Source organism: Caenorhabditis remanei, chromosome X (assembly GCF_010183535.1).
Source record: "Caenorhabditis remanei strain PX506 chromosome X, whole genome shotgun sequence".
NCBI lineage: Eukaryota > Metazoa > Nematoda > Chromadorea > Rhabditida > Rhabditidae > Caenorhabditis > Caenorhabditis remanei.
In genome coordinates this window covers 13780523-13804452 of record NC_071333.1, presented here as the reverse complement: position 1 = coordinate 13804452, position 23930 = coordinate 13780523, and the positions used below count along the sequence as shown (strand labels likewise).

The following is a 23930-nucleotide window of genomic DNA, read 5'->3' as shown; positions in this document are numbered from 1 at the left end:
GTGAAGAAACTTACAAGAAAAAGAGAGAAAATTCCAATTAGGAAAGTGTCGGGAAAGCACCACTAATTTAGTTTCCCAATTTTCTACATGGGATTACATATGGTATCAGAAGTTCAAAGAATAAGTAGAGCAAAAAACGTAGATTTGGTTCGGTGAATGTAAACAGATCCCCCTCCTCTTACTACAGTACGCAATCTCTATGTCTACAGGACTCTAACAAGAAGATACTGACGTCACGAAAATCTTTACTTCAAAATATGCCAACAAATCCAAAATATTGCTCATCTCTCCATTCTATCCCTAGGGATCCGCATTCATATCATTATCTCTTTGTAATCCGCCTGTCTCTATAACCAAAACAATTTTGGAGGTATCTATTTTATTTTCAATTACCAGAATTGTCTGCTCATACTCTTTCATGCACACTATTTCTTTCTACACAGTTTATTTCCGAACGTCGACTCATAATCGGTTCAGAGGAGGAAGGGGCGGTGGGGTCTCTTTTCTGTCTCGTCGTCTCACCACTCTCCATTTTTCTAGAGCTTTTTCGCTGCACCGTCTCTGCGTCTATTATCAAAAAATAACCATCGTTGTTTAGGGGCGGAGCGATAGCAAGATGCTGCGAGAGGCCTACTCGACCTCACTTCACTGTGTCCAAGCGCAAGAAGGAATGTCGGTTTCCCCAGACGTGATCGCCAAAATCGAGGAGGGCTATGCCAAGCTTCAGGTAGGTTATCCCTCTCATCAACCCATATCATAACCATCCATCTTTCAGGCTGCCCCAGAGTGCCACTCTCTTCTCAAGAAGTACCTCACCAAGGAGGTTGTTGACCAACTCAAGGACAAGAAGACCAAGCTCGGAGCTACCCTTCTCGATGTCATCCAATCTGGAGTCGCCAACTTGGACTCGGGAGTCGGAGTCTACGCCCCAGACGCTGAGGCTTACACTCTCTTCAAGCCACTCTTCGACCCACTGATCCAGGTACGTCGGGGCTTCGAAACTATCGATTAGCATATAACACTCGGTGTATGTCTACTCTGCTCTCTTTTCGGCAATCAAATGTCATACAACTGCCCGCTCTGCCATTATGCACGTAGGAATTTGATGCAAAAAAGCATCGGTTTCTCTGTACTATAAGAGGGGAATGAACTGGGGAAGCGAAAAAAGAGAGAGGAATCGCGCTATTCCAAATGGGATTACTAGCGCATTGAGTGTCCAAACGAAATGGCCTTTTCTCCCGGAGTTACCAACTTTGTTTGCGGCCTCTACGTACCAAGCAATTATTATGAAATGACCATCTGGCGCTGGGCAAATACGGCGGCGCGGCGTCAAAAATCTGGATAATAATTGAACCAGTAGTAGTGGGAGTAGTAAAAAAGTAGTAAAAAACGAAAGCAATTTTCAGGACTACCACAACGGATTTGCCCCAAATGCCAAGCAGCCATGCACCGACCTCGGAGAGGGAAAGACCGCTGGACTCGTCGACCTCGACCCAGAAGGAAAGTACATCAACTCGACCAGAATCCGTTGCGGACGTTCCCTTCAAGGATACCCATTCAACCCATGTCTCACTGAGGCCAACTACCTCGAGATGGAGTCCAAGGTCAAGGGAATCTTCGACAACATCACCGACCCAGAGCTCGCTGGAAAGTACTTCCCACTCGATGGAATGACCAAGGAAGTCCAGGACCAACTCATCAAGGACCATTTCCTCTTCAAGGAGGGAGATAGGTAAGAACCACTGCCAAACCATTGGAGAACTTGTTTTAAACTAAACATTTTCCAGATTCCTCCAAGCCGCCAACGCTTGCCGTTACTGGCCAAAGGGACGTGGAATCTTCCACAACAACCAGAAGACTTTCCTCATCTGGTGCAACGAAGAGGACCATCTCCGTATCATCTCCATGCAAGAGGGAGGAAACGTCGGACAAGTCTTGGAGCGTCTCATCAAGGGAGTCAAGACCATCGAGAAGCAGGCTCCATTCTCCCGCGACGACCGTCTCGGATGGCTCACCTTCTGCCCATCCAACTTGGGAACCACCGTCCGCGCCTCCGTCCACATCCGTCTTCCAAAGATCTCGGCCAAGCCAGACTTCAAGTCGATCTGCGATGGACTCAAGCTCCAAATTCGTGGAATCCACGGAGAGCACTCCGAGTCTGAGGGAGGAGTCTACGACATCTCCAACAAGGCTCGTCTTGGACTCACCGAGTTCGAGGCCGTCAAGCAGATGTACGACGGAATTGCCCACCTCATCTCTCTCGAGAAGGCCGCTTAAATCATTAATTGGACACTCAAAAACTGGCTGCTGGCTGCTCTCTCTACACAATCTTCTCTAATTTCATCTCATTTTGTAAACTTTAACTTTCCTCTACTTGGCTAGTGTAAAATTCTGTATTTCGTTCACCCGAATACTTATTTTTTTCTGCTTCAATAAAGTAAAGTGCACCGAAAAGAAAGCGTGTGTTTGATTGACGAGTAAATGGAGATGAAGTCGCCAGATTTCAGAAAGCTCTAGAAAGTTCTGCCGTCATTTTGCATCATGCTGGGCAGCGAAAAGTGACACTAGTGAAAATTGTGAAGTTGCCCCGCTGTGTTAAATGCCGTCCTTGAACTGACGCACAAAACAACAGAAACGAATTTTTCTTTTGCGTGTGTTCAGAAGAGGGATTGTTTATCTCTTGCAGAAAAAAAGTTGTGGTGGTTGTATACCAAAAGGGAGAGATAGAAAAACTCTGTTATAAATAACTGGTTGCGGCAAACTATTGAACAACGGTCAATTTGCGCCGGTCAGATTATGAAACAGGGATCAATTCAGACAGTGGCAGTATCAAATTAGAATTTTGGTTTGAAAAGTTTTTTCAAAAATTGACAAAATTATGAAATTATACAGCTTCAAGTTTCACTAAGATTGATAATTTATGAGTTACCATCAGAATTTCATATGTTAATTTTTGCAAGCAAAAAACATTTCGCGATTCACATTAAAATCAGTCCAGATAGTAAGAGAAACTTATTTAAAAAATGTTCCGTGTAGGTAACTTTTTATTTATCAATCCCCAAAAAAAGCAAGATGGTTAAATTTTTCAGACATGTCACGGGCCACTCGGACCGTTTTGAAACATGTTTTGAACAAATTTTGAAATGTTGACTCTTAAAATAAGTATCGTTTTTAACTAAAATTCAAAATTCAATCAAACGGTGAATATGTATGATAATATAGGCACTTTTACTCTAAATTTTCAAAATTAATTAAAAACATTGTGAAAAAATGAGTACCCACTTTTGAATCCGGGCAGAGTCGAGTAGGCCAGATTTTATACAAGTCTGATATTTCTATGTTCCTATAATATCTGAAATCGATTAAAGAAAAATAGTGAAACCATTGTTTTAGTAGCAGTTTCTACTTTAATTGTTATATGAATTTTGTGATGCAGAAACCGTTAGTTTCAAATATTTGTAGACTTTTTAAATTATTTGGATTATATTTATGCTGATATTTCTTAGACTGTTGTTTTCGAAACTTTTCAGACACACTTCGATTACAGCCAGTGGAAATAACCAAAAGACCAGAGCTTCTGTTATTATCCGTTTCCATGAAAAGAACCAAACGATTTGAGTGTTTACAATTTTAAAATGTTCTGCGCACTTCATTTCCTTTTCCTTTTTCTTCTTTCCTTATTGTCTTTTTTTTATTTGAAAACATTCCGATGTGAAAACCTATCAAAATTCCCATTTTGAATCCAGGCAAAAATAAAAATTGCCAGGCAACATGCGTCAACCCCGATAGTATAATGTGATGCGAATTTCCTGGTTTTGCGCTGATTTTCAGTTTTTGGTTTTCCGCCGTGCGCATTCGTGCCGTCCAAAACCAACAACAAAACAGTTTTTGTTTTCCGACGACGACCACATCTAAGTTGAAATGAACCGCAGAACATGCATTACGAAATGAAATTTGTGTGAAAAGAAGAAGAACAAATGATACAGATACTAATTTGATACCAGACAGAGAACAAGAATAAGATAGAAACTCTAAAATGACAGGTGTGGGTAAGTGACTTGGTTGAACGGTGAAGAGTTCAATAACCAAAAAACCAAATATGTATCGAAATAGAAACACACCTTGCCTTACAGTGGCACGCTTGTTAATTTTATTTATGGTGGCAGGTGTTTGATTATATTAGTACTTGGTTCAGTAATTGGATATCAGTAACTGATTTCCAGTTTTTTCTTCTGTGGTTTAGGTTTTCAAAAAACCAATGCAAATCAAATAATCAAAAAAAAAGTTGAAAATTATGCCTAGTTGTTTTTAAGATTAACGTATTCATTTCTTGGAAGTGGACATGTGTATATGATCATTATAACACATTTTTTAGAAGTAACAAAAAACTGATGCCGATCAGTATGAAACACACTTTTCAAGCTTTTACTCAGTTTTTATTTTAAAAAAAGGTTTTATAAATAGAACTCCTGACATTTTTGTTTTTTATTGACTAACAAATGTTCGAATATTTTTAAACGCCATTAAAACTTTTTTCATTAAAATAAAAACTTTATACTGTATAATTTTTGTTTTAGTTCTAAAAACCTCTTCAAAAACTTTTGTTCTAAGCGGCAAATGATCAAAAGAATTGTTCAAAAATCGGTAAATATTTACAAAGTATCAATACGATCTCCCACAAAACTTTAATATTTCTTTATTTACTGAGCTATTGGAACTGTTATAAATGGGAGATTAAAGCACAAATCGTCATAAGTCCATTATTTTGTTTGCTCATGTGTTTTTGCATTCAATCGCAAGAATATATTTAAAATTATTTATTGAACCTTTGGAGGGTCGAAAATAATACTTGTCATGAAAATTAAGTAGGAGATTCATTATAAGGTTGGCAACACACAGACAAAATGATTAAAAGTGATTGTGGCATAAATAACATTGGGTAGAGGTGGTTGTGGAGGGATGAGATTCATAGTTTGAAACTTAGGTACAATAAAAACAGAGGAAATCATAAGAATGGTAGCTCATTAGTATAACATCAAGTGAAACATTTCTGTTTGGGACAGACGAATTTCTGCTCAAAAAATTAACCGTATTAAGAATAAGAAGTCTGATTAGGTATTCAGAGGACGTACTGGGAAATGACTGTAGTTTCAGGTATTAAATCTCATAAATTATTGGGGAGTAATTCCTACATGTTTGAAAAACGATAAGTGACAACAAATAGTGGGAATCCGTGGTTATAGTGTCCGGCACCACCACACCCTTAACAAGAAATCGTGAGGTATACCAATTAGAAAAAAAGCAAGTTGAAAACATACAAAAGATACAGATTATGCAAATGAAAATGACTAGATAACGGCTTGTATGACACATCGGGACAATTATGACTGAGATTTAATTTTTTGACGAGAACGGTTTTGGGAAAACTGTTTGAATGCAGCAACAACAACAAACAGTTTTGAGGAGATGGACATGGAAATAGTGACTTAGAAAAAACAATTGAGCAATCTTTGGGAACGAGAAAAATATGATAAATAGGTAACGAGATTTAGAGCCTAATCAACAACAAAACAAAATGTGAATTAAATTTACATTGGTGAACGGGAACGGTCTCTGGAGTACGAGCCTGATCGGAAGGATGACCGCCTGTACATTCTTCTTGGTGAGTACGCTCGGTTCACACTGTCTTTGAGTTCGCTGAAGTGTTTGGCTGAATCCTCTCGTAACCGGTTAACACTGCTTGTCATTCCAGATTGCAATTGTACAAGGGTGTAAATGGAGTTTAATGCTGTTTCCAAACTTCTCTCAAGCTTTCCCACTCGGCAGTCAATTTGGCTCAGTGCCTGAACCTGAAAATAGTTATTAGGCTTCATTTAAAAGTTTTGGATTATTATAAGTGAGATGACTTTTTTCTTTTTGGTTTTAGCAAGTTCACTATTTCAAAAAATACATTTCAAATGTTACATGCAAAATATATCTCACATTGAAATTTTAAGATAAGGAGTGCTACCTACATCTTCAATGCGTGGTGCAGCGGCTTGAGCAGCTCGGAGTTCAGAGATGGCAGTGGCGATATTGCGCAGTTCGAGTTCAACATCGATAGTTCCGTTCTTTGGTTTACACTCCTCGACGACAGTAGCAGTAGCAACCATTGGTGGTGGATACCCATGGCTCATTGTCATATGGATTGGAAGATGAGATTCTGAAATTAAGAATTGTTAAAAAATGAAATGACTGTTGTTTTTTGTATGAAAAAGTTTTTCCCTGCGATTTTTCATTACCCAACGGATATTTTTTTTGCACCATGCACAACCAACTGTTTTCAATATGAGCTGGCAATCATACCCATCATCTCCGGCTCATCTCAATCGTTCTAACTGTCCTTCAACACCACATTTTCGTCTATGAAGGACAGCAGTAATGTGTTTTCACGAGCAACTGTCGGCACATTCGACAGATATCAACTGTCGCGCCCATCGCCCAATCCACTATCTATTTACGTGCCATATGTTCGTCGGACCCATTCCATTCCGTCTCGTACACTGTCTTTTGATTTCGGTGCCTGTCTCGGATGGGACTCGAGGACGATGGTGATTTAGTTGTGAATTGTACACAAAACTGACAGCAATTCAAGAGAGTGCTCTTTCTCAGAAAACAGATTTACAATGATCAGGATATGACGCATTTCGGAGAAACCTTGTGCAAAAACACATTTGTAGGGCTTCATCGGTAATAAAATCTTAGACATTTTCAATGTTTTGCTACCAAGAGCAGATTGGAGCTCTACACCAAACCACCCTGTAATCGTATTCTTCGTGCATTTGTAACGAATGTGTGGGTGTGGTAGAGGGTGCCGGTCTTGTCGGTTTTCGCTCGGTCCCTGGCGGCTTCAAGCACACTTGCCTATCGATCCTGAAAGAGAGGAGCGAGCAGGCATGGAGAAAGCTCTCCTATTACAAGATATGGTCTGTGTGGATTAAAACGGACAGACGCCGTCCCGCGCGCTCAACCGCCTGGTAATAGTACTCCCAAGGGGTGTTTAAGAGAGAACATGCAATGTATGGAGAGGGAGAAGCTTGCCTTCTGTGTTTGTATGCCCACATTTTGTGTGTTTGACTGGCAACCGACCGATGCCAATATAGATGACATTGTAGATGAGTTTGTGCGCAACGGCGCCTACCAGAATTCTTCTTTTTCTGGTTCTCTCTTCTTTTGGTCTCTCTTGAGTTGAAAACCGACGACGACTACACACTGTGTACACATGGTTGCTCTCATGTGTCCAACAGTAGAATGTGTAATTGGAATTCAGAAACCAGTTCCCATTAAAGACTATACAAAAAAAGTGAGCTCATGCATTACGTTGGAAATGAGTGATCAGAGATTCAGTGGAAGACAAAACAGATGAGACTAAACTGAGACTATGAGAACAGGTAGTAGAAGAATTAGAAGTGAAAAGAAGGACAAGTAGAAGAAGATTTAGAGAACCACGAAAAAGGTTTTGTAGTCTAGACAGACACCAAATTCAAAACTCACTCTTCCTAATTATTTTTCCGCACTCCTTGCATTGAAGCATTTTTGGTGGTGATGGACACGAATCACTACTGGATGAACTTTCCGGTGACAATTCCCTTTCAGGACTGGCCCCCTTTTGGCTATCAGTGGAATCCGGTGATCCACCATCACGCTGCAGAGAAGCATTTGTTGCAGCGACAATCAGCGCCAACGTCGCCTCACCACCAATCTAGAGGAAAATTACAAAATGTTTAGAGATAATATGTATGAAAGTCAGGAGTACCGGCGGTTGAATATCTGGCAGTGGTGGGCTGTCTCGATCATAGTCGTCGGAATTATCGGAATTTACTGGAAAATTGGGAAAATTGGAATACATACTGTCTATAGGACAATTCAAAAATGGTTAATCACTATAATGGACTTCTTCTCATATCGCCACTCTCAGATCCTCAGATCCTTTTATTTTGCTGTTGACCAAGAAAACGTCAGCTGCTGAGTCTGTTCTTACTGTATTCCTCATTTCGTAAGAGTACACTCTTCTCTCAATCTCTCTTCACCAGATGCCCCAAGATTACCATTTGAGGCAATATATCATCAACGTTACACTTTCGGAGAAGAAGAGGGAAAGACCGTTCGGTGGTCGTAGAAACGTATCAAATTTAATCCCGCCTGTGTCTGCTTGCTCTTAGTTTCCTCTCCTATTCAGAATTCGTTTGCATTTACATTTCTACCCGAGATACAATCGGACAACTAGCTTAGCCATTATAGCCACCTGTCTACCCGCAACCTAAATGACCTGCTGTCCTTCCGGGAGGCTTACGAATTGAAATGGGAAAAGGCTTTCGGTTTTGTGCCGGTTGAGTTGAGCTTGTTCTTGTTTAGTCGCACAGCTCGGTCGTCGTGGAAAGGCAATTTTGTGCAACAAAAGAAAGCGGTTGTCGTTGTCGTCGACTGTTCTGTCCATTTATAGAATAGCCAGGAGGAAAGAAGCAACACACTTGGCTGGAGCTCCTACATCATTCACTTTCACAGAATGCACAAGACAGACACAGGGAAACAGCACAAAAAAGACGACGCGTACACACAATTCCATCGGTTTTTCTTCTTCTCCTTTTCCTTCCGTCGTTGTCGTCGTTTCTTTTTTCATTTTCAATCTGGAGAATGGTGCGCGGCAAAGGTCCGGTGCTTGAAAAAAGGAAGAAACAGCACCCCCTCGACAGCAAAACCGGCGATTGGTTAAGACAGACGAAGCTTTTTTTCTTGTGTATGAAGACTTCTTTCTTTTTTGTGCAATGTCGCCTATACGCAAACAGTAGTGGTGGGTGCCGCGCGGGGGGCTCCACTGTTGGTCCCTTCTTTTTTCCACGCACAATTTTGCTTGTGCTTCTTCTATCGGTCGGACCCCGTTGCCTTTTCTCATCCTCGCCGGAGGGGACGGACAGAAGCGACGGACATTGAAAATCGATTCGAGCACGCATGAGCACACAGATGGAGTTGCACGATAGAAACGATGATGATGGACCCCCCCCCCTTTCCGTCATGGCGGTCCTGTGTTTTCAAACCGACTTCTGGATATATATGGACACGACACACACCGACACATAAAGTTTGCCCAGTTTTCTTGACGGCAAACCCTCTCATCTTCACCCGTCTGTCACAGCTCACTATCTATTCCGTATAGGGAGAAAAAGAGATTAAAGGAAGTTGAGAGACTGAGGAAAAAATAAGAAGTTTGGTTATCGACGATGTTCTGGTGGTCAAATAACTCAAAAACTGACAGCTTCACTCTTCTACGTTCCAACCATTTTTTCATCTACTCCCTGTCATTTCGAATACTGGTGATCCATCGTTCTCCTACTATACAAAAAGTGCGGACGATCTCATAAAACCGGTCTACAGCCGTCGATCCATCACAGTAACAGTGGGAAGGTGAATGACCCTTTCCCTACTTTCGGCACAGCATCGGATCACTTTACACCCACACACAAACTGTTCAATCTGAATCGTCCGTTGGTGTCGGCACAGAACGAACACCACATGTCAGCTGTCGCATATAAAAGTTTATGCGAAGAAACGAGCCCAGATATCGGATTTAAAAAAAACAATGCGAATGTGAGGAGACGCCCGGCATTCCTAAATTCCTACAGTTATAGGTTTCGAAAAGCACCAGATGTGGGCGATCGGATGAAGAAAGAGCATGATGAGAAATAGAGAGAATCAGAGATGTGAATGAACAAAGGAATAAAAAAGATTGAGAAAATGAGAGTGGGATTTGCGCCGGATATGAATATCATTCAATAAAATTGAACTCACCGGAGTCTGGCGATGAACTGGCTTCCTTTTTGATTGCTGCAACAGCCTGTTCAATTTGTTGTGTGGTTAGATTAATTGAATTACCGAAATCGAGTCCGAGGCTGATGAGGACGGCCCTTAAACTAAAAAAAATGTCAAAATAAATCATTTCAATTTTTAATTTACCTGTCGAAGTCGGTGGACATGTCCTTTGGCAGCATGCAGATCTCTTCATCTTCCTTTTCTTCAATCACTACTGGTGTAGCTGTAGCCATGGCAATACTTTCTTTTGGTTGAGGTCTTGATCTGGGTGTAGTTGTAGATGCGACAACTTTTGTGACAACTGGAGTTGGTGTTACTTTCATCATGACAGATGGGTAATCTGGATCTTCGATTTCTGCCTTGATCGTTCTCAGGTTGTTGTTGATTGCACTCATGCTATTGTTGTTATTATGACTGTTTCCATTTAATCCCGTTGATGGTGTTGTGATAACTGTTGCTGTTGCTGTTGCTGATGTTGAGATGGTTGATGTTGTTCCATTTGTTGTTGCTGCGGTTGTTGTTATTGTTGCTGATGAACCGTTCTCTTTTACTGGTGTCTGAAAATTAAGTATTAATTGTTTAACTGTTTTAAAACATGAGAAAAATTACCTTTGGTGCCTTTTTTACAATAATATCATCTTTTGCTATTGCTTCATTCTGTTCTTTCTTGTGATGTTTTAATATATGTTTTGTTAAATTACCTGAAACAAATAATTTGAAACTGCACATCCCCCGGACTATAAAAACTGACCTTTTAATCTACTTGATTTACCACAAAATTTACACACATATGGTTTTAATGCTGTATGTACTGATCGATGTTCTGCTAAGTTGGAACGAAACCGAAATGCTTTCCCACATGTTTCACATATGAATGCCTGCAATGAAATAAATGTTGAAGATTAGGATCTAAAAAACTATTAAGATTTCTTTCTGTCTCCGGATTGCTCATAGATTGTTCTTGATGATAGCAAAATACGTCTCACCCCCTCGGCTTCCCACATATTCTTTCTAATACAAGTCTTTCATCGACAAGAACTGTAGTCCTAATCTCCTAATCCCTACCAAATAATTCTTTGTATGTCACTCACAGGCACGTACATTTTATCACTCACGACGTCATCCTCTTATCTGGTTCATTTGATTGTGCTTTTACTTTCATTTTTTTTTATATTTTTGATGATTTGTTTCTAGACTTTTGGAATGAATCAAATCAGAACAAAATACCAAATTTCTTGCTATTCTAGAAAATGCTCATACATTGGAACTGCGCACACAGAATCGAATTTGATTGGAAAATTTATTGCGTTCATTTCATTTCTTCCTTCAATTCTAAAATGCTGCTCTCAAGCTTCTACAGCTCTTGGAGTAAACGGAAGACAAGAGGATAGGCAGCCATAAACAATCAACATGGGCCTCTCGGTTTTCATTACCGTCCATGAGCAAGTGGGGGCTCCTTGAAAACGAGAAGGCATGGTGGTTGTAGTATGGAGCACACAGAAATGCAACACACGGATGATTAAATTTGCGTGAAATGGCTGCCACATACACGTTTGTCTTTTCTATTCCTATTCCCCCCGTCTTTTTTTTTCGCCTATTTGTGGATTCTTTGTCATGACTGTCAGAAGCGGCTAGTGAGAGCAAACGAGCGCGTCGTCTGACTTCATTTTGTTTTCTGAAGCCTCTTTGTATTTTTTTCTTGTGTCCTACTTACTCGATCCATTCCCACTGGTGCATCGGTTGGCTTCAATGAGAGTAGTATAGACTGAAAATCGAAGGAGAACGTGAGAAAGTGTAGGCAAAAAAGGACATATAGTTCAACTGGACAAAAAAGGGAGGGCGGAATATATCTCTAGAGCGGAAAATGCTTTGCACTGACGGAGTGGAACAAGTAGCTGACGGAGCAGCGTGACAAGATGCCAGCGGAGGGACGAGGGACAAAAGTTTCCGATGGCAAAATAGTAAGCAATGTGGCGGAGACGGGGTAGGGAAGGAACGATGCGATTCACAGAGCATCTGGTCCTATCTCTATTTTACAAAACACAAAACTACCATCGCGTCCCCCTAGCACCAGCTGTAAGAAATTTGGGTCGGAATTGGTTCTTTTTGAGTTGAATAGAAATTTGGGAAACTGTACAGTAAAGAGTGATGGCTTCAGATTTTATTTCGAAGCTAAGATCTTTGAAATTGAAATTTGGAAAGTATCTCAACTGGATAATTGCGAGGACCTTAGGTCAGGTGCCTTGCTCCGCTGGTCGTCTTATTTTTTTCGATGAGAAAGAAAACAGGCACGTATGTAGGAGAGGAAAAGAGAGCACACCTCGTAAACAACTAGGTCCCGCCAATTCTGGATGCAGTTTGCTGTGCAGAGCACTACCACCATTCTGTAATCGAATGTCAACAGAACCACTACCGACAAATCTAAGCTTTTCCTCCATTTCCGCTACGTCTTTTCACACGACAGCTCATCTCTTATTCAACCTATTCATTAGATGGATCTCAGATCCCCCCGTCTTAATTATGGTATGCATAAACTAGGCCTCCGGTGTATTAATGTTAGTTGTGACAGGGGTTTCATCAAAAGTGCGTGCATGCTTTTGACCAAGCAGCTGAATGAGATTAGTATGAGTGACTAAACGATATCAAAAATGTGCGAAGGTGCGGTTTTCCGTCATCGGATCAACTTTCTTTCTAATTTGCCGCCTTTTTCTAGTAAAGTCTAACAGAATCAAATTTGTATCAAGGTGTATGATCGTGTTGCATGATGCGGTCAAAAAATAACAGCACTTTTTCTAAGAAGAGTTCAAAAAACTGAAATAAAAATTAGACAGTATTCAACATTAGAGAATTATATAGTTGATTCTGAGAACAAAAAATATTTAGAAAAATGTTTTTTCAAAAACAAAAAAATTGACGAACAGAACTAACTCCAAAAAATTGAGTCTTATGGTCCTATGCAGATCAAAAGACAACTGTTACAATAAGAATGTAATACCGTTGAGAAAATGAGATAGAGAGGAAAAGAGAAAAAGAAAAGTGATCGTTCGACAGACTGCTCCGTGAGAAAGATGAAATACAGTATGGTAGAACACCTGCTGTGTTTATTGGTTAGCATTGAATCAAAAGTAGATGAATGGTATGAGGATCTATGATGATAAATCAAAAACATTTATATTTAGAAAGGAGAGGTGAAAATTTGAAGTTCTCAGATTGTACTTACAAAGGGTACCACAAAAATATTCAATTTCCGTAACTTAATCTGATTTTTTAGACTTTGATAAGCGAATTCAAATGAAGAAAGAAACTGTGATCGAGACTTCGGAATTGCAATTTGCTAATTTGTGAAACAGTGAGCATTCCGGATTAGACAGATATATTACACATAAAAAATAAAATAGGACTGACCTTATCTGTATGAAACATCTGCTGATGTTGCTGCAATAATTTCGTACTTGAGAATGACTTGGGACATTGTGGACATGTTAGACTCTCGATTTCTGTCATCAGAGTCGTTGCTTGTACCAGAGGTGAAACGCACACGGACATCCAGGAAGCTCGACTCTGCTTTCTTTAATGTCAGCTTTTCTTCAGTCTAGGCCAACGTTGGTATCTTAGATAATACGGTTTAGTGAGTAAGAGTATGGTTGGAGATGGTGAAGGGACACGGTCCACAAAATAAATGATTCCAGCTATGATAGTTGGTTCCCTTGACAATGAGGGATTTAGTCGGATAGGGACGGAGCGAGTGTGACAACCGATCTGACAGGACGGGGAGCACAGAAAGGGGGTGGGCAATTCCTAGGGGGTGGAGCAACACAACAACCGCGGAGCCAGGGGGAAAGAGAGAGAGAGAGAGCTCAACTCGTTGGAGGGCACGAAGCTCTCTACAGTGAATAGGGAGTGGTCACGTCTCCTCCACAGGCAGAAACGCACCACGACGACGACGGACGATAGAAGACGTAAGACAGGCAGCGGAGACTTAGGCTCCGCCCATTTCGCATAACGTTCTGGCCTTCTAGGGTTAGTGCCTGCTGCTCCGTAGAAAAGAAGGGTCTTGAAGCTCTCTCTGATTCATGTGGTCACTCGTCCCCTGTCGGCCTGTCTACAGCTAGCTCGTTTCCTAGTCGAAATGAGAGTGTGGAGCTCTTCGGAGTGAGTGAATGTGCTGGTCGAAGAGAAGCAGCATCAGAGCTCGAGCCTTTTCCGCCACTGTGCCAGCCGGATACGGCACAAAACTATTCATTATTTGGTATATATCCTATATCCTAGGAATGAGCCTGGATATGAAAACTTTTTTCTTTTGAGGGAACATTTTTTTGTATTTTATATCCGAATATTGTATGGCTGTAGAGTATAGATACAAAAAATTGAAGTGTGATGTAAATCGAATAAACTAATACTGATGCAGTTATCAGAAACACCTTGCTACGTCGACAGATCTAATTCTTAAATCCTATTAGTTGTTGTGCGATATCCGCAAACCGGACTTTACAAAAACCCTTAAAGATTTTTCGTCTAGATTTCACAAGAGCTGTCGGTAACAGAAATGAAAAGAAAACCGACAAGAGGGAGGGGTTTTGGCGCGGTAGATGGAGAAAACATGACGGTGACAGTTGGCGAAAACAGGCGAGCAAGGTAAATTGTACGCAGTTGCCGCGACTCGTAATCACCAAAAGAAATCGATGAGGGAGTTGAGTGATGTCAAAGGGAAAAAAAATCAGACAGAAATCTGTGACACCGTATTTCAGGTGACTCACTCATTTGGACAAGCCAGATGGTCAAAATGGACAGTTTCATGAGAAGCGAGATAGAAATTTGTGACTACCATCTGTTTAAAAACAGTTGGTTTTTTGTTTACAATTTTGGAAACGGTCAAGTGGCAAACTCTGAAGAGGTCTGTATACAATATTGGTTGATTATATACCGTTCAAACAATTTAGTTATTAAGGGAACTGTATTTTCAATTTTTCAGATTGCATAAATATTCCATCACAACCCATTTTTATAAACCGACCAGAAGCTATCCAATGACTGTCACGAGAGTCTAGAATGCATTGTCGCATGGCGGTGCCTTCCACTAACCATGTTTGCTTCTACTTTTCATTTCCTTTCCACCCTCCATTCTCTTTCCCTCATTTCTATTCCCCATTTCCAATTTCGAAACCAAACTGCGGTAAAATGAAACGTGTGGCACAAGGGCTTCATCCTGTATGTCAGTTTCGTCTCCTTTTGCAACATTTATCCACGAAACTAGTGTAGGCGGATCTGGACGTGACAAATTGGTGAGACTTGCCCCCGAGCTAGAAAAAATTCAGAGCGAGCAGAAAGAGCATTGGAATTGTGGAGACATTCTGAAATACAGATAAACTATGTGTTTATACACTCTCGGACTTCTTTTCACTATTTCTTCATCTCTCGTCCCGTCATTCTTTGCTGTCCGACAAGTCCGACGATAAACATGTTGTGATCTACCAGCTTCACTGATGAATGCACCAAACTCACATTTCGACAAAAAAGGAACTATAGACCGGATTACGATTTTAGTCAAAAAGGAAATTATACGACTCCAGCCTGAAGAGATCAATAGTTCAAACTAGCTGCCCTATATTTCATGGCTCTCCTTTATTTCACAACTGTTACTTATATAATTTCAGACCGATTATCTCCAGTAACCCATTCATCATTCAAAAAAAGTTTTTTGTGTAAAAAGGACCCAAGGAAATGAAAAATGTGTTTGAAATCTTCAAAGGAACAACCTCTCCCAAAAAAAAACCATTTTCTTTTCAAAAATTCTGCTCTTCCCAACATGTCGTTTCCTTTTCTATTCCGGACGAGTACTGCCTTTCTTTTCTCCATTCTTCGCACAAAAACCGATGCGCCGTAATCTTCCAGAGTACTTGTCGGAAAGTAAAGCTTAGATGTAGAGACCGGGTAGAGAGAAAACGACAGGGAGGAAAGGGGGACGAGGTGCCCCCGCTTACACCCACGAACCGATTTGATAGACTTGGAAAAGTTGAGTTCTCTTCGTTGGCGGCCAAGCGGGACCGCCGAGTCAGCAATTGTCGACAGGCAGAGACGATTGGAGTGAGTGCCCCACAAGATGACAGACTAGAGAGAACTGGGTATTCCAAACTACGCGGTTGGCAACAACATAGTCACAAAACTTTCCTCTTTTCTAGCTCTCGCTTTTTCCTACCACTCCGGAAAACATCACTTCTAGTCATTGTAGAAGATTTGTAAAAAGTGCGCGAGCATAGCCGTCAAAGTCTCCGTCGTCGCACAAAAAGGAAAGTTATTTGCTGTCTTCTATTTTCTCATGAGCTTCTACTCGGAGAGCCGGTAGTCGTACTGGGTTGTCAACCTTTCTATATCTACTCTCCACAAAAAAAATACGAGGGAAACGAGATGGAGAGAAAAGGAAAGGGACCTCGTTGCGCGAGAGACGGACCTACTTTTCCATTTTTCTGTCGACCGCCCGTCGGTCGTTTCTCACCGAAGAGCACCGCAGAAACCGCCGGGGCTTCGATGCATGCACGCTCAAGTGCTGTCTTTCAATTTCAACGACGGCTTCTTCATGCTCTCCTTCTGCCATCGCCAAATGGTCGGGAGCTCTTTTCACCATTCGTCAGAGCCTGTCTTCCTATCTGTCCCGCGCGGCAACACCGACAGCTCCGTCCGATTTTCACAAGAAAGGAGAATGAAAGATTGTGGGAGAAGAGGAATGCGCTAGAGAGAAAGAGCAAGAAGCTTTCGCCAATTAAGAATATATTCTTGTGAATGAAGGGAATGAATGGTTCGCGCTTCGTTGAAACTCGTCATTTGCACAACACTCTCATAGACATAAACAGAAATTTATAGAAGACAGATTCATACACAAAACTCATTGCTACAGTGTGAATGTCGTGAAAAACAAAAGAAAAAACCAGATCGAGAAAGATAGGCCTATTCTGGCTGTGAACAAGATGAATACTAGACCGAGAGTAATTTATAGGGGATACGTCTTCGGTTGACGCCTCGGGCTATTTGGTTTTGATATCCCTTGAATACAGAACCAACTTAATTTAGTGTTCAAGAGTCTTTCGAAACCGTTTGAATTCTTAATAAAGAATCCCCTAAAGTCTAAACCTAGACAGTGATCTGATAGCTCATCAGATATAATCTTTCTTGTGAAACTATAAAACTATCACGGATTATCCTGAGACCACGTTTTAATTTTTGTAAATATATGAACTTTGATTAAACTCTTTTTCTAAAAATCTAATTCTCAGCCAAACCATTTCATTTGAAAAGTGAAAGCAAGAAGTTGGCCAAAAACTTGTTTAACATTCTGGTCATTCGTTTACATTTGATTTTTGATTTTCTAGTAAAAATATAATAACAGAACCTCATGTATCATTGAATATTTTTGGTTGGTTTTTCTGCTTGACTGTAACTAACAACATCTGAAAAATAACAAGGGAAAAAATCTGTATGTTTATTTATCTCTTCTTCATTTCAATTCATATATGATAACATATCAGAGAACTATTAATCACTGAATATCCGTTTTGTTGCTGCTGATCATTTTATTCTTCAACACGTAATCCTCATCATTAGCCGCACAGACTCGTAGAAGAACGCAGACATGTCGTGAGTCGAGAATCTTTTCCACCTGCAAATCCGGATACTGTTCCCTGGTACCGCACTCATATTCAATCCCATTAAATCCGCTTGTTGTTTACGGTAAGTAATTAACAAGGTGGTAAGCTTTTAGAAAGAAAAACACCATGTGCCAGCTGCTCGGATGGTGTTGGTGCTGGCCGTGCTCCCCTTACCGTCACGCAACCCAAGATGGTAATTAGAGTAGAAAGGAAAGGAGGGTGTTCGAAAAATGATGGGAAGTGGAGGGGTGTTCTTAAGGATGGACAGAAATTCATCAAAGGCTTCAAGAACGATATATCACTGCGACAGAAGGCGGATGGGGGAATAATTGTGCACATCTCATTCAAAATTACAGGTTGGGTAGAAAAAGAGATCGTTCGCTTCCCAAGAATATTATGATGTGAGAGGATTAATTCAAAAAAATATTTCTTCTTTTGATTTTTGCTTCATAGCTACTTTCTCAATTCAGTTCCTGTCACACTTCCCACCACGAGTCACCAAATCGTAAACAATTTCTAGGGCCACTTTCCGAAAGTTTTGTCAGAAAGTCACTCTACTGTTCTCCCTCTGGGACAGGACCGGGGAGACGATGCGAGGGAAAAGGAGTGCGAGCACTACCACCACTTTTTTGCATTGCAAATGAAGCTGAAAAATTCATGCACAAAAATGTATATCTTTCTCTCCCCCTTCTCGTCTTCCCCAACTTTTTCTTTCCTGTAATTCACTATTCTAAACATCGACTCAAGAAATGATGAGATGGAAATATATCAAATGTTTATAGGGTATTCTGAAGGGTTCCCATCATCCGGTTACAAAATTGTTTACGGTCTGATGAGGAGAAAACCAGCAGAAGGCGAGAGCGTACAAAAGTACTCCAGAATGCTTGCTCGCGCATTTCTATCTGTTATAAACAATTGTCTCGCTTCCCGAAATGGCCAGCTGCCACCAATATACAGTAGAGGGGGGACAGAAAAGAAGGCTTCCTAATGACCATGTCGTTATTGTCTGTTTTGGTTGGATGGAAAAGGAAAAGGGGTGAGGCAAAGCATAATCAGGGAAATGGAAAAAAGAATCAATCACACACTAATGAAATTTGCCTGTGATTGATCTTGAGTACATTTGGTTTTCATTCATCACTCACATGCACTATACATATAATCTGTATATTGAAAATTTTTAGTAACTATGTCTATGTTTATATATCAATGGTTACCCGTGGCAACTGTGTGAATGAAATGTTAATTTTGTGCAGCAAGCAGAAATATAATATATCATGTAAATCATGTGGTATTATATGGTGCACTACTTCTAGCATTAGCACTTCATCACATAAAATGCCACTCCACCCCGCTCTCTCATATCAAAGTCTGCCTGTCAAACCGGAAAAGGGACGGGAAAGCGGAAAGTGGAAAATGGAGGTAAGCGCATGAGCAGGCACCACACACATACAAGAAGCCATTTTGAATTGGATAGAAGGGGTTTACGAATGGAAACGACAGGCTATGAGGGATTTTCTAATATGATCTGTGACTCACTTTTCCAGCGTACTTCTGCACTTTGGTAGTCAAAAAACGAATGCATTCTGAGATATCTTCAGCACGATCATGAAACAATGCTTCACAGTCCAACCGAATCATTTCGATGACATCTTTCTGAAATTTCAAGAAACAGTTTTTGTACTTCCGTGATTCCTTGTTCTCAAAGTTTTGCTCAGTTCTTCTAACGTTTTCTTTCAGTCAGTGAAGCACAACCAAAAAACAAAAGATATTCATTTTCTTTTCTTTCCAAATATATTGTGGGCGCACTGAGCTGTGTGGCGCTGCCTGTCACAGAAGGAGCTTTTTCTCTTAGAAAAGGAGAGAGAGAGACAGAAAAAAATGCGCCGTTTCGTCTTGTTTTATGACGTCTTCATGGTTCCCCTATATTGCACAGAAACAGGAAGAAACAGCTTATGACCGACTGGTCAAACGAGGGAATCGAAAGAAATCCAATCAAGAGCGCTTACCTTCAGCTGTATGAAATCATAATTCACACCATAAACGGCTCGCATACACAAATCGCAGCTAATGCCGGCCATTTGATTCACCTGACGGAATAAGAAGGGGGGATTTGTTGGAAAAGAGGATTTATCGTTTGGCTCACTTTTTCAACATAGTACTCGTTCGTCGTCAACATGTGTTCCTTTTCCAGATCCTTTACATTAGTCTTATGAGGATGAGCACCGCAGAAATATACAAATGTCAATGAGATCAATACATTGGAAAGGATTTTTACCATTCTGAAAAAAAAACTGATTGTCGAAAAGAAAAAAGAGATAGAAAAAGAAACAGATAGGGAAAAGTTCGAACGGTAAAAGATAGCAAATGAAATGAGTGAAAAGGTAAGAAAAGGGCGTGCTTGCCATAACGGGCACTTCACAAGTGCACAATAGACAGTCAATAATAAATAAGAAACTTTTGTTGCCTCTCCGGTCAGATCGTCTTACTTTTCTTGTCGTGGGCAAACGGTTGTCGAATAAATTTGCATTTGAAAAGAAGTTTGTTTTAGTCTTTGCACCCAAGTCATGAAACATTCTATTTGTACAAAGTCAAAGTCTAGAATACATTCAATACACAGAAGATAGGATAGCCGTTGAAAGTAGTCAATCAGAATGTGACACTGACTCAAGTCATGAAACAATAACGATTTCTTATCTCGTCACCCCCAAATCACCCCACCTCTGTCATCCGGAGAGTCCGATGTAAACTGACATAAAATCTGGTCGTACCCAGGCACACGTGGTCGGTTTCTTGTCTATAACACGTTATTTTTCTGTCATCCGTGCGTTGTCCATCCGCTTCCGCGTCATCATCCATCGAAATCAAATCACACCACATGTGTCTGTCAGTTTTTCGTATTTTCTTCAATTGTGAACGGAGGAGTGCAATAGTTAATCTCTTTTATTAGTTTTGTCAAAGAACGATGAGAAAGTTCAGCGAAATGAATAATGCAAGAGAATAAGATTTGGAAAAACGAAAACTACGTAGAAAGTGAAAGAGAACCTCTAGACCAAAAACGATAAGACATACAGATGAAGAGATGATAAAACTGCGAAACAGTTGCCAAAGATGATTGTTGATTGATAACGGAGACCTCGGGTTAGTAGTTCGAATCTATAAAAAGCATGTGTTGTATGTTTAAGATCATAAGATTGATTACTGGTGAATCATGTTTTTGAAATATTGAACGTTCAAATAATGCTCTGCTCAGTGATTTTATATTTTATTGTGAACAACACTCGAGATACCATAAATCTGTAGATCACTTACTTCGAATGGAATTTTTCTTGTGTTGTACCCATGCCCTGTGGTAATAAGTGACACTGCTGGGAGTACTTCAATTAATGCACTATTGAATTTGTCCACCATTTTTTTGTATTTCTTTGAGAAACTATATGCAACATAGTAAGATGGCGCATCTTCATCTCGAATTATCAAATATTTTTGTTTCTCGTTTAGCCATGAAAGCTGTCCTGGCAAAAGTGCACTATCCACAGTTGATTGATATATCCCTCCGTTTCTGGAAAAAGATCAGCTGTAGTTGTATTTCATCACCAAAATTTATGTGCTCAGAATGTATATAGTCAGTTTATCTCCAACATTTGTCTTTTTTGCTCAATAATTCATCACGTCATGGGAAACAGAAAATGACATTCATTCTCAATACCTATTCGCGTTTTCATTTCTTGTTAATTCAACGAGACAGCAGGTGAAAGTCACCTGTTTCGGTCAGGGAGATTTACAATGACCTATTCTTGTTTGAAATAAGAGAATGAGCCGGGGCATGTTCGAGAGAACCTAGGACATATTCATCTCATACACTGTAATTAGGTTTTCGCATCATTTTCAATGAATCATTGCTCTCCGCGTACAGTACCGTCTGTCGACCTTCTGTACAGTGTTTACGAAGCGCTTTCGTGACGGTTCTGGGCCCTGGCACAACCTGACAGATGTAAGGACCAGCTGTGCGCCCAATTCGTCTTGGTATTGAAAACGAAGGAGGAAGACGGGTTGTAGTAGGGTTCGGGACCAACGGAAACACGTATATAATTTATATGCAAACAGCACACCACACTCGTCTTCTTCAAACCGACTACTCGCGCATTCGAGTAGACACAGACATCGTTTCCTCACCACCCTGTTTGCTACCATGCTTTACATTGTATGCAAATTATCGAATTTGACGTAGATAAATACATCGGTGGGCATATAAATACGAACATGTGGCAAGATGGATTAAGGTAGCGTGGGATTGCACAGATATACAAAAACTGTGAAGTTAATACGTAAATAAGGGATCGGATTAAATGATCTATTCACAGGAATGTATTCTCTTGAAAGATTGCTAAAACTACATTCTACAGATTTGGCTCAAATTTAAACCCACATAAAAAAATTAGTTGTTGATTTGAATTTGAGAAGGAAAATAAATTGTCAAAGTTCATAACATAAAACTAACGTGATCAAATTTTGGACTTCCTTCTCTCTGAAAGCTCTCCTCACTGGATTTTTCTTGATCACCTGTTGATAACGATTACATATACTTTGAGTACAAAGAAACGTCTGGTTCTCATAAGCCGCAAAGTACATCTTTTTTTTCTCAACGACATCTGTAATTATTAGTAAATGTGTAATGGTAAGTTGAAATTCACAGAATTTCTTGCAAACTCACCCAATGCTTCTTTAGTGGTGCGAAAAGGAATAGCAAACGTTAAGGGAGCAGATAAATATGCATACATGTCAGTTTGATACAATTGAGATAAAAGAAATGTTGTGATCAAAATGACCAGTAGTAGAACTCGAGCACTGATATTGTACAAACTGATATTTGTCTGAATATTGAATGTTTGTGTTTTTCCTGACGTTTGCATAAAACTTACTGAAAACAGGTCAAGAAAAAGTCTGTGAATCGGTTTATCTGGATGAACACCTTTCAGTTTGAAGTAATTGATCAACAAATCGCTCAAATATAGAAGTAGGACAAAGAACACAATGAATAACCAGACAGTTCTTGAAAACGCATTGAAAATGAACTGCCGAGTGCAGGTAAAAGTTGGGGGCGCAATAACAAAAACACTCTGAAAATAACATGTGAGGGGTTTTTGAATATGGAATAACAGTATTACTTGGAACACTCGTGTCGGATAGGAAAACAGCACTGCTTCTTCCCGGTCTGAGGAAATTCTCATTGAGAGACCAATCATGTCGAGTTTGTCTGGAAGTTATAAAAATTGATTCACAGTATATATAGATAGCTGATCTGAAAAGCTAGTTTAACATCACCTACAGCAATTGTTTAAAAAATGAATAGTAAGGAAAATGCAGATTACTGTCATAGAGACACAAAGAACTTGAACATATAAAAAGTGATACAGTTATGAATCATACTTGCAAAATTCCAGGCTGGCCCGCCGGGCCGGCCCGGCCCGGTCGGCCCGGATTTGAATTTTTGAATTTTTTTTCACTAGAATTTTTTTTCAATAATTTTTTGAGTTATGATGATGAAATAATTGAATTTTAAGAAATATTATTTTAAGAAAGATACAACTTCTAAATAAGGATAAATGGATTGTTATTTAATTCAAAGACTAGTTTTGTTATAGTCATTGGTTTCTATGCTGGGCTCGGTTCCATGAAAAGGTACACATTTTTGACCAACTTTTCAAAATTTTAAGTTAAAACATTCTTGAGGCATAACCAGCTTATTATTGAACTCTGGATCAAATGTATTTTAAAAAAATTCAACATTTTCGGAAAAAAAAACTGAAAAAATTCTGTTGAAGGTTACAGTTTTAAAAAACTGTTGAATATAAAACCGCGGGCCGACAGGCCGAGGAAAACACTTTCGGCCCGGCCCGTGACATTTTCTGTCCGGCCCGTGACAAGTTTGACAGAAGTCTCTCATTCTATGCAAACTAAAAACCTTTCTGTAGTAGACCAATCATTCCGGACCAATTTCCATCTGCTTGTTTTGCACCAAAATCATATACTTCACCAAACTCTTTCCAGACATCAATCTAAAACAAAACGGATCTTCTATCATTCCAATAATAAACCTTACCACTGTATAATTAACTCCAATCAACCGAAAAACCATTTTGAGTATTTCAACCTCCGCTCCTGGATGCTTACAAGACGGAAGTTCGAAACAGGTCTGCGCATCTTTCTCCAACGGAAATGCACCAATTCTGATGTTGGTCATCTTGAATAAGCAAAGTATGAAGGTTCTCCAAACCCGAGGAATGTGACGGAGGTGTAACTTGATCCGGATATTCCGAAGGACCTTGTCTCATTTTTTGACCAAACCGGGTTTTTTGGTCGAAGTGGTGCAGACACTACCAGGTACTCACACCACTCCAAACCCCTCGTCTTTTTTTGAAATGTGTGGGCTAGTGGGTAAAAATA

The 23930-nt window shown here is 40.1% G+C and overlaps 5 protein-coding genes across 5 annotated transcripts; 2 read left to right on the top strand and 3 right to left on the bottom strand.

Moving 5' to 3' along the window:
- Window positions 1-616: 616 nt before the first annotated feature.
- On the top strand, window positions 617-2277 carry GCK72_024733 (uncharacterized protein; the record flags this gene model as incomplete). The annotated part of the gene is made up of 4 exons (XM_003118103.2): window positions 617-727; window positions 776-982; window positions 1407-1732; window positions 1788-2277. The coding sequence occupies 4 exons, from the start codon at window positions 617-619 to the stop codon at window positions 2275-2277; spliced, it is 1134 nt and encodes a 377-aa protein (XP_003118151.1).
- Window positions 1768-13392, bottom strand: GCK72_024731 (uncharacterized protein; the record flags this gene model as incomplete). Its single annotated transcript, XM_053736015.1, has 12 exons — window positions 1768-2272; window positions 5593-5849; window positions 6015-6202; window positions 7534-7741; window positions 7796-7860; window positions 9826-9861; window positions 9910-9941; window positions 9991-10403; window positions 10456-10547; window positions 10598-10724; window positions 11561-11611; window positions 13252-13392. The coding sequence occupies 12 exons, from the start codon at window positions 13390-13392 to the stop codon at window positions 1768-1770; spliced, it is 2115 nt and encodes a 704-aa protein (XP_053579581.1).
- Window positions 5639-6206, top strand: GCK72_024732 (uncharacterized protein; the record flags this gene model as incomplete). The annotated part of the gene is made up of 2 exons (XM_053736016.1): window positions 5639-5662; window positions 5997-6206. The coding sequence occupies 2 exons, from the start codon at window positions 5639-5641 to the stop codon at window positions 6204-6206; spliced, it is 234 nt and encodes a 77-aa protein (XP_053579582.1).
- A 3985-nt stretch (window positions 13393-17377) lies between the features above and the next one.
- On the bottom strand, window positions 17378-19764 carry GCK72_024730 (uncharacterized protein; the record flags this gene model as incomplete). The annotated part of the gene is made up of 4 exons (XM_053736014.1): window positions 17378-17497; window positions 19023-19139; window positions 19493-19573; window positions 19630-19764. The coding sequence occupies 4 exons, from the start codon at window positions 19762-19764 to the stop codon at window positions 17378-17380; spliced, it is 453 nt and encodes a 150-aa protein (XP_053579580.1).
- A 977-nt stretch (window positions 19765-20741) lies between these two features.
- GCK72_024729 (uncharacterized protein) lies at window positions 20742-23727 on the bottom strand (the record flags this gene model as incomplete). Its single annotated transcript, XM_003118080.2, has 7 exons — window positions 20742-21045; window positions 21985-22135; window positions 22198-22357; window positions 22406-22603; window positions 22652-22740; window positions 23449-23542; window positions 23587-23727. The coding sequence occupies 7 exons, from the start codon at window positions 23725-23727 to the stop codon at window positions 20742-20744; spliced, it is 1137 nt and encodes a 378-aa protein (XP_003118128.2).
- Between the last annotated feature and the right edge of the window lie 203 nt (window positions 23728-23930).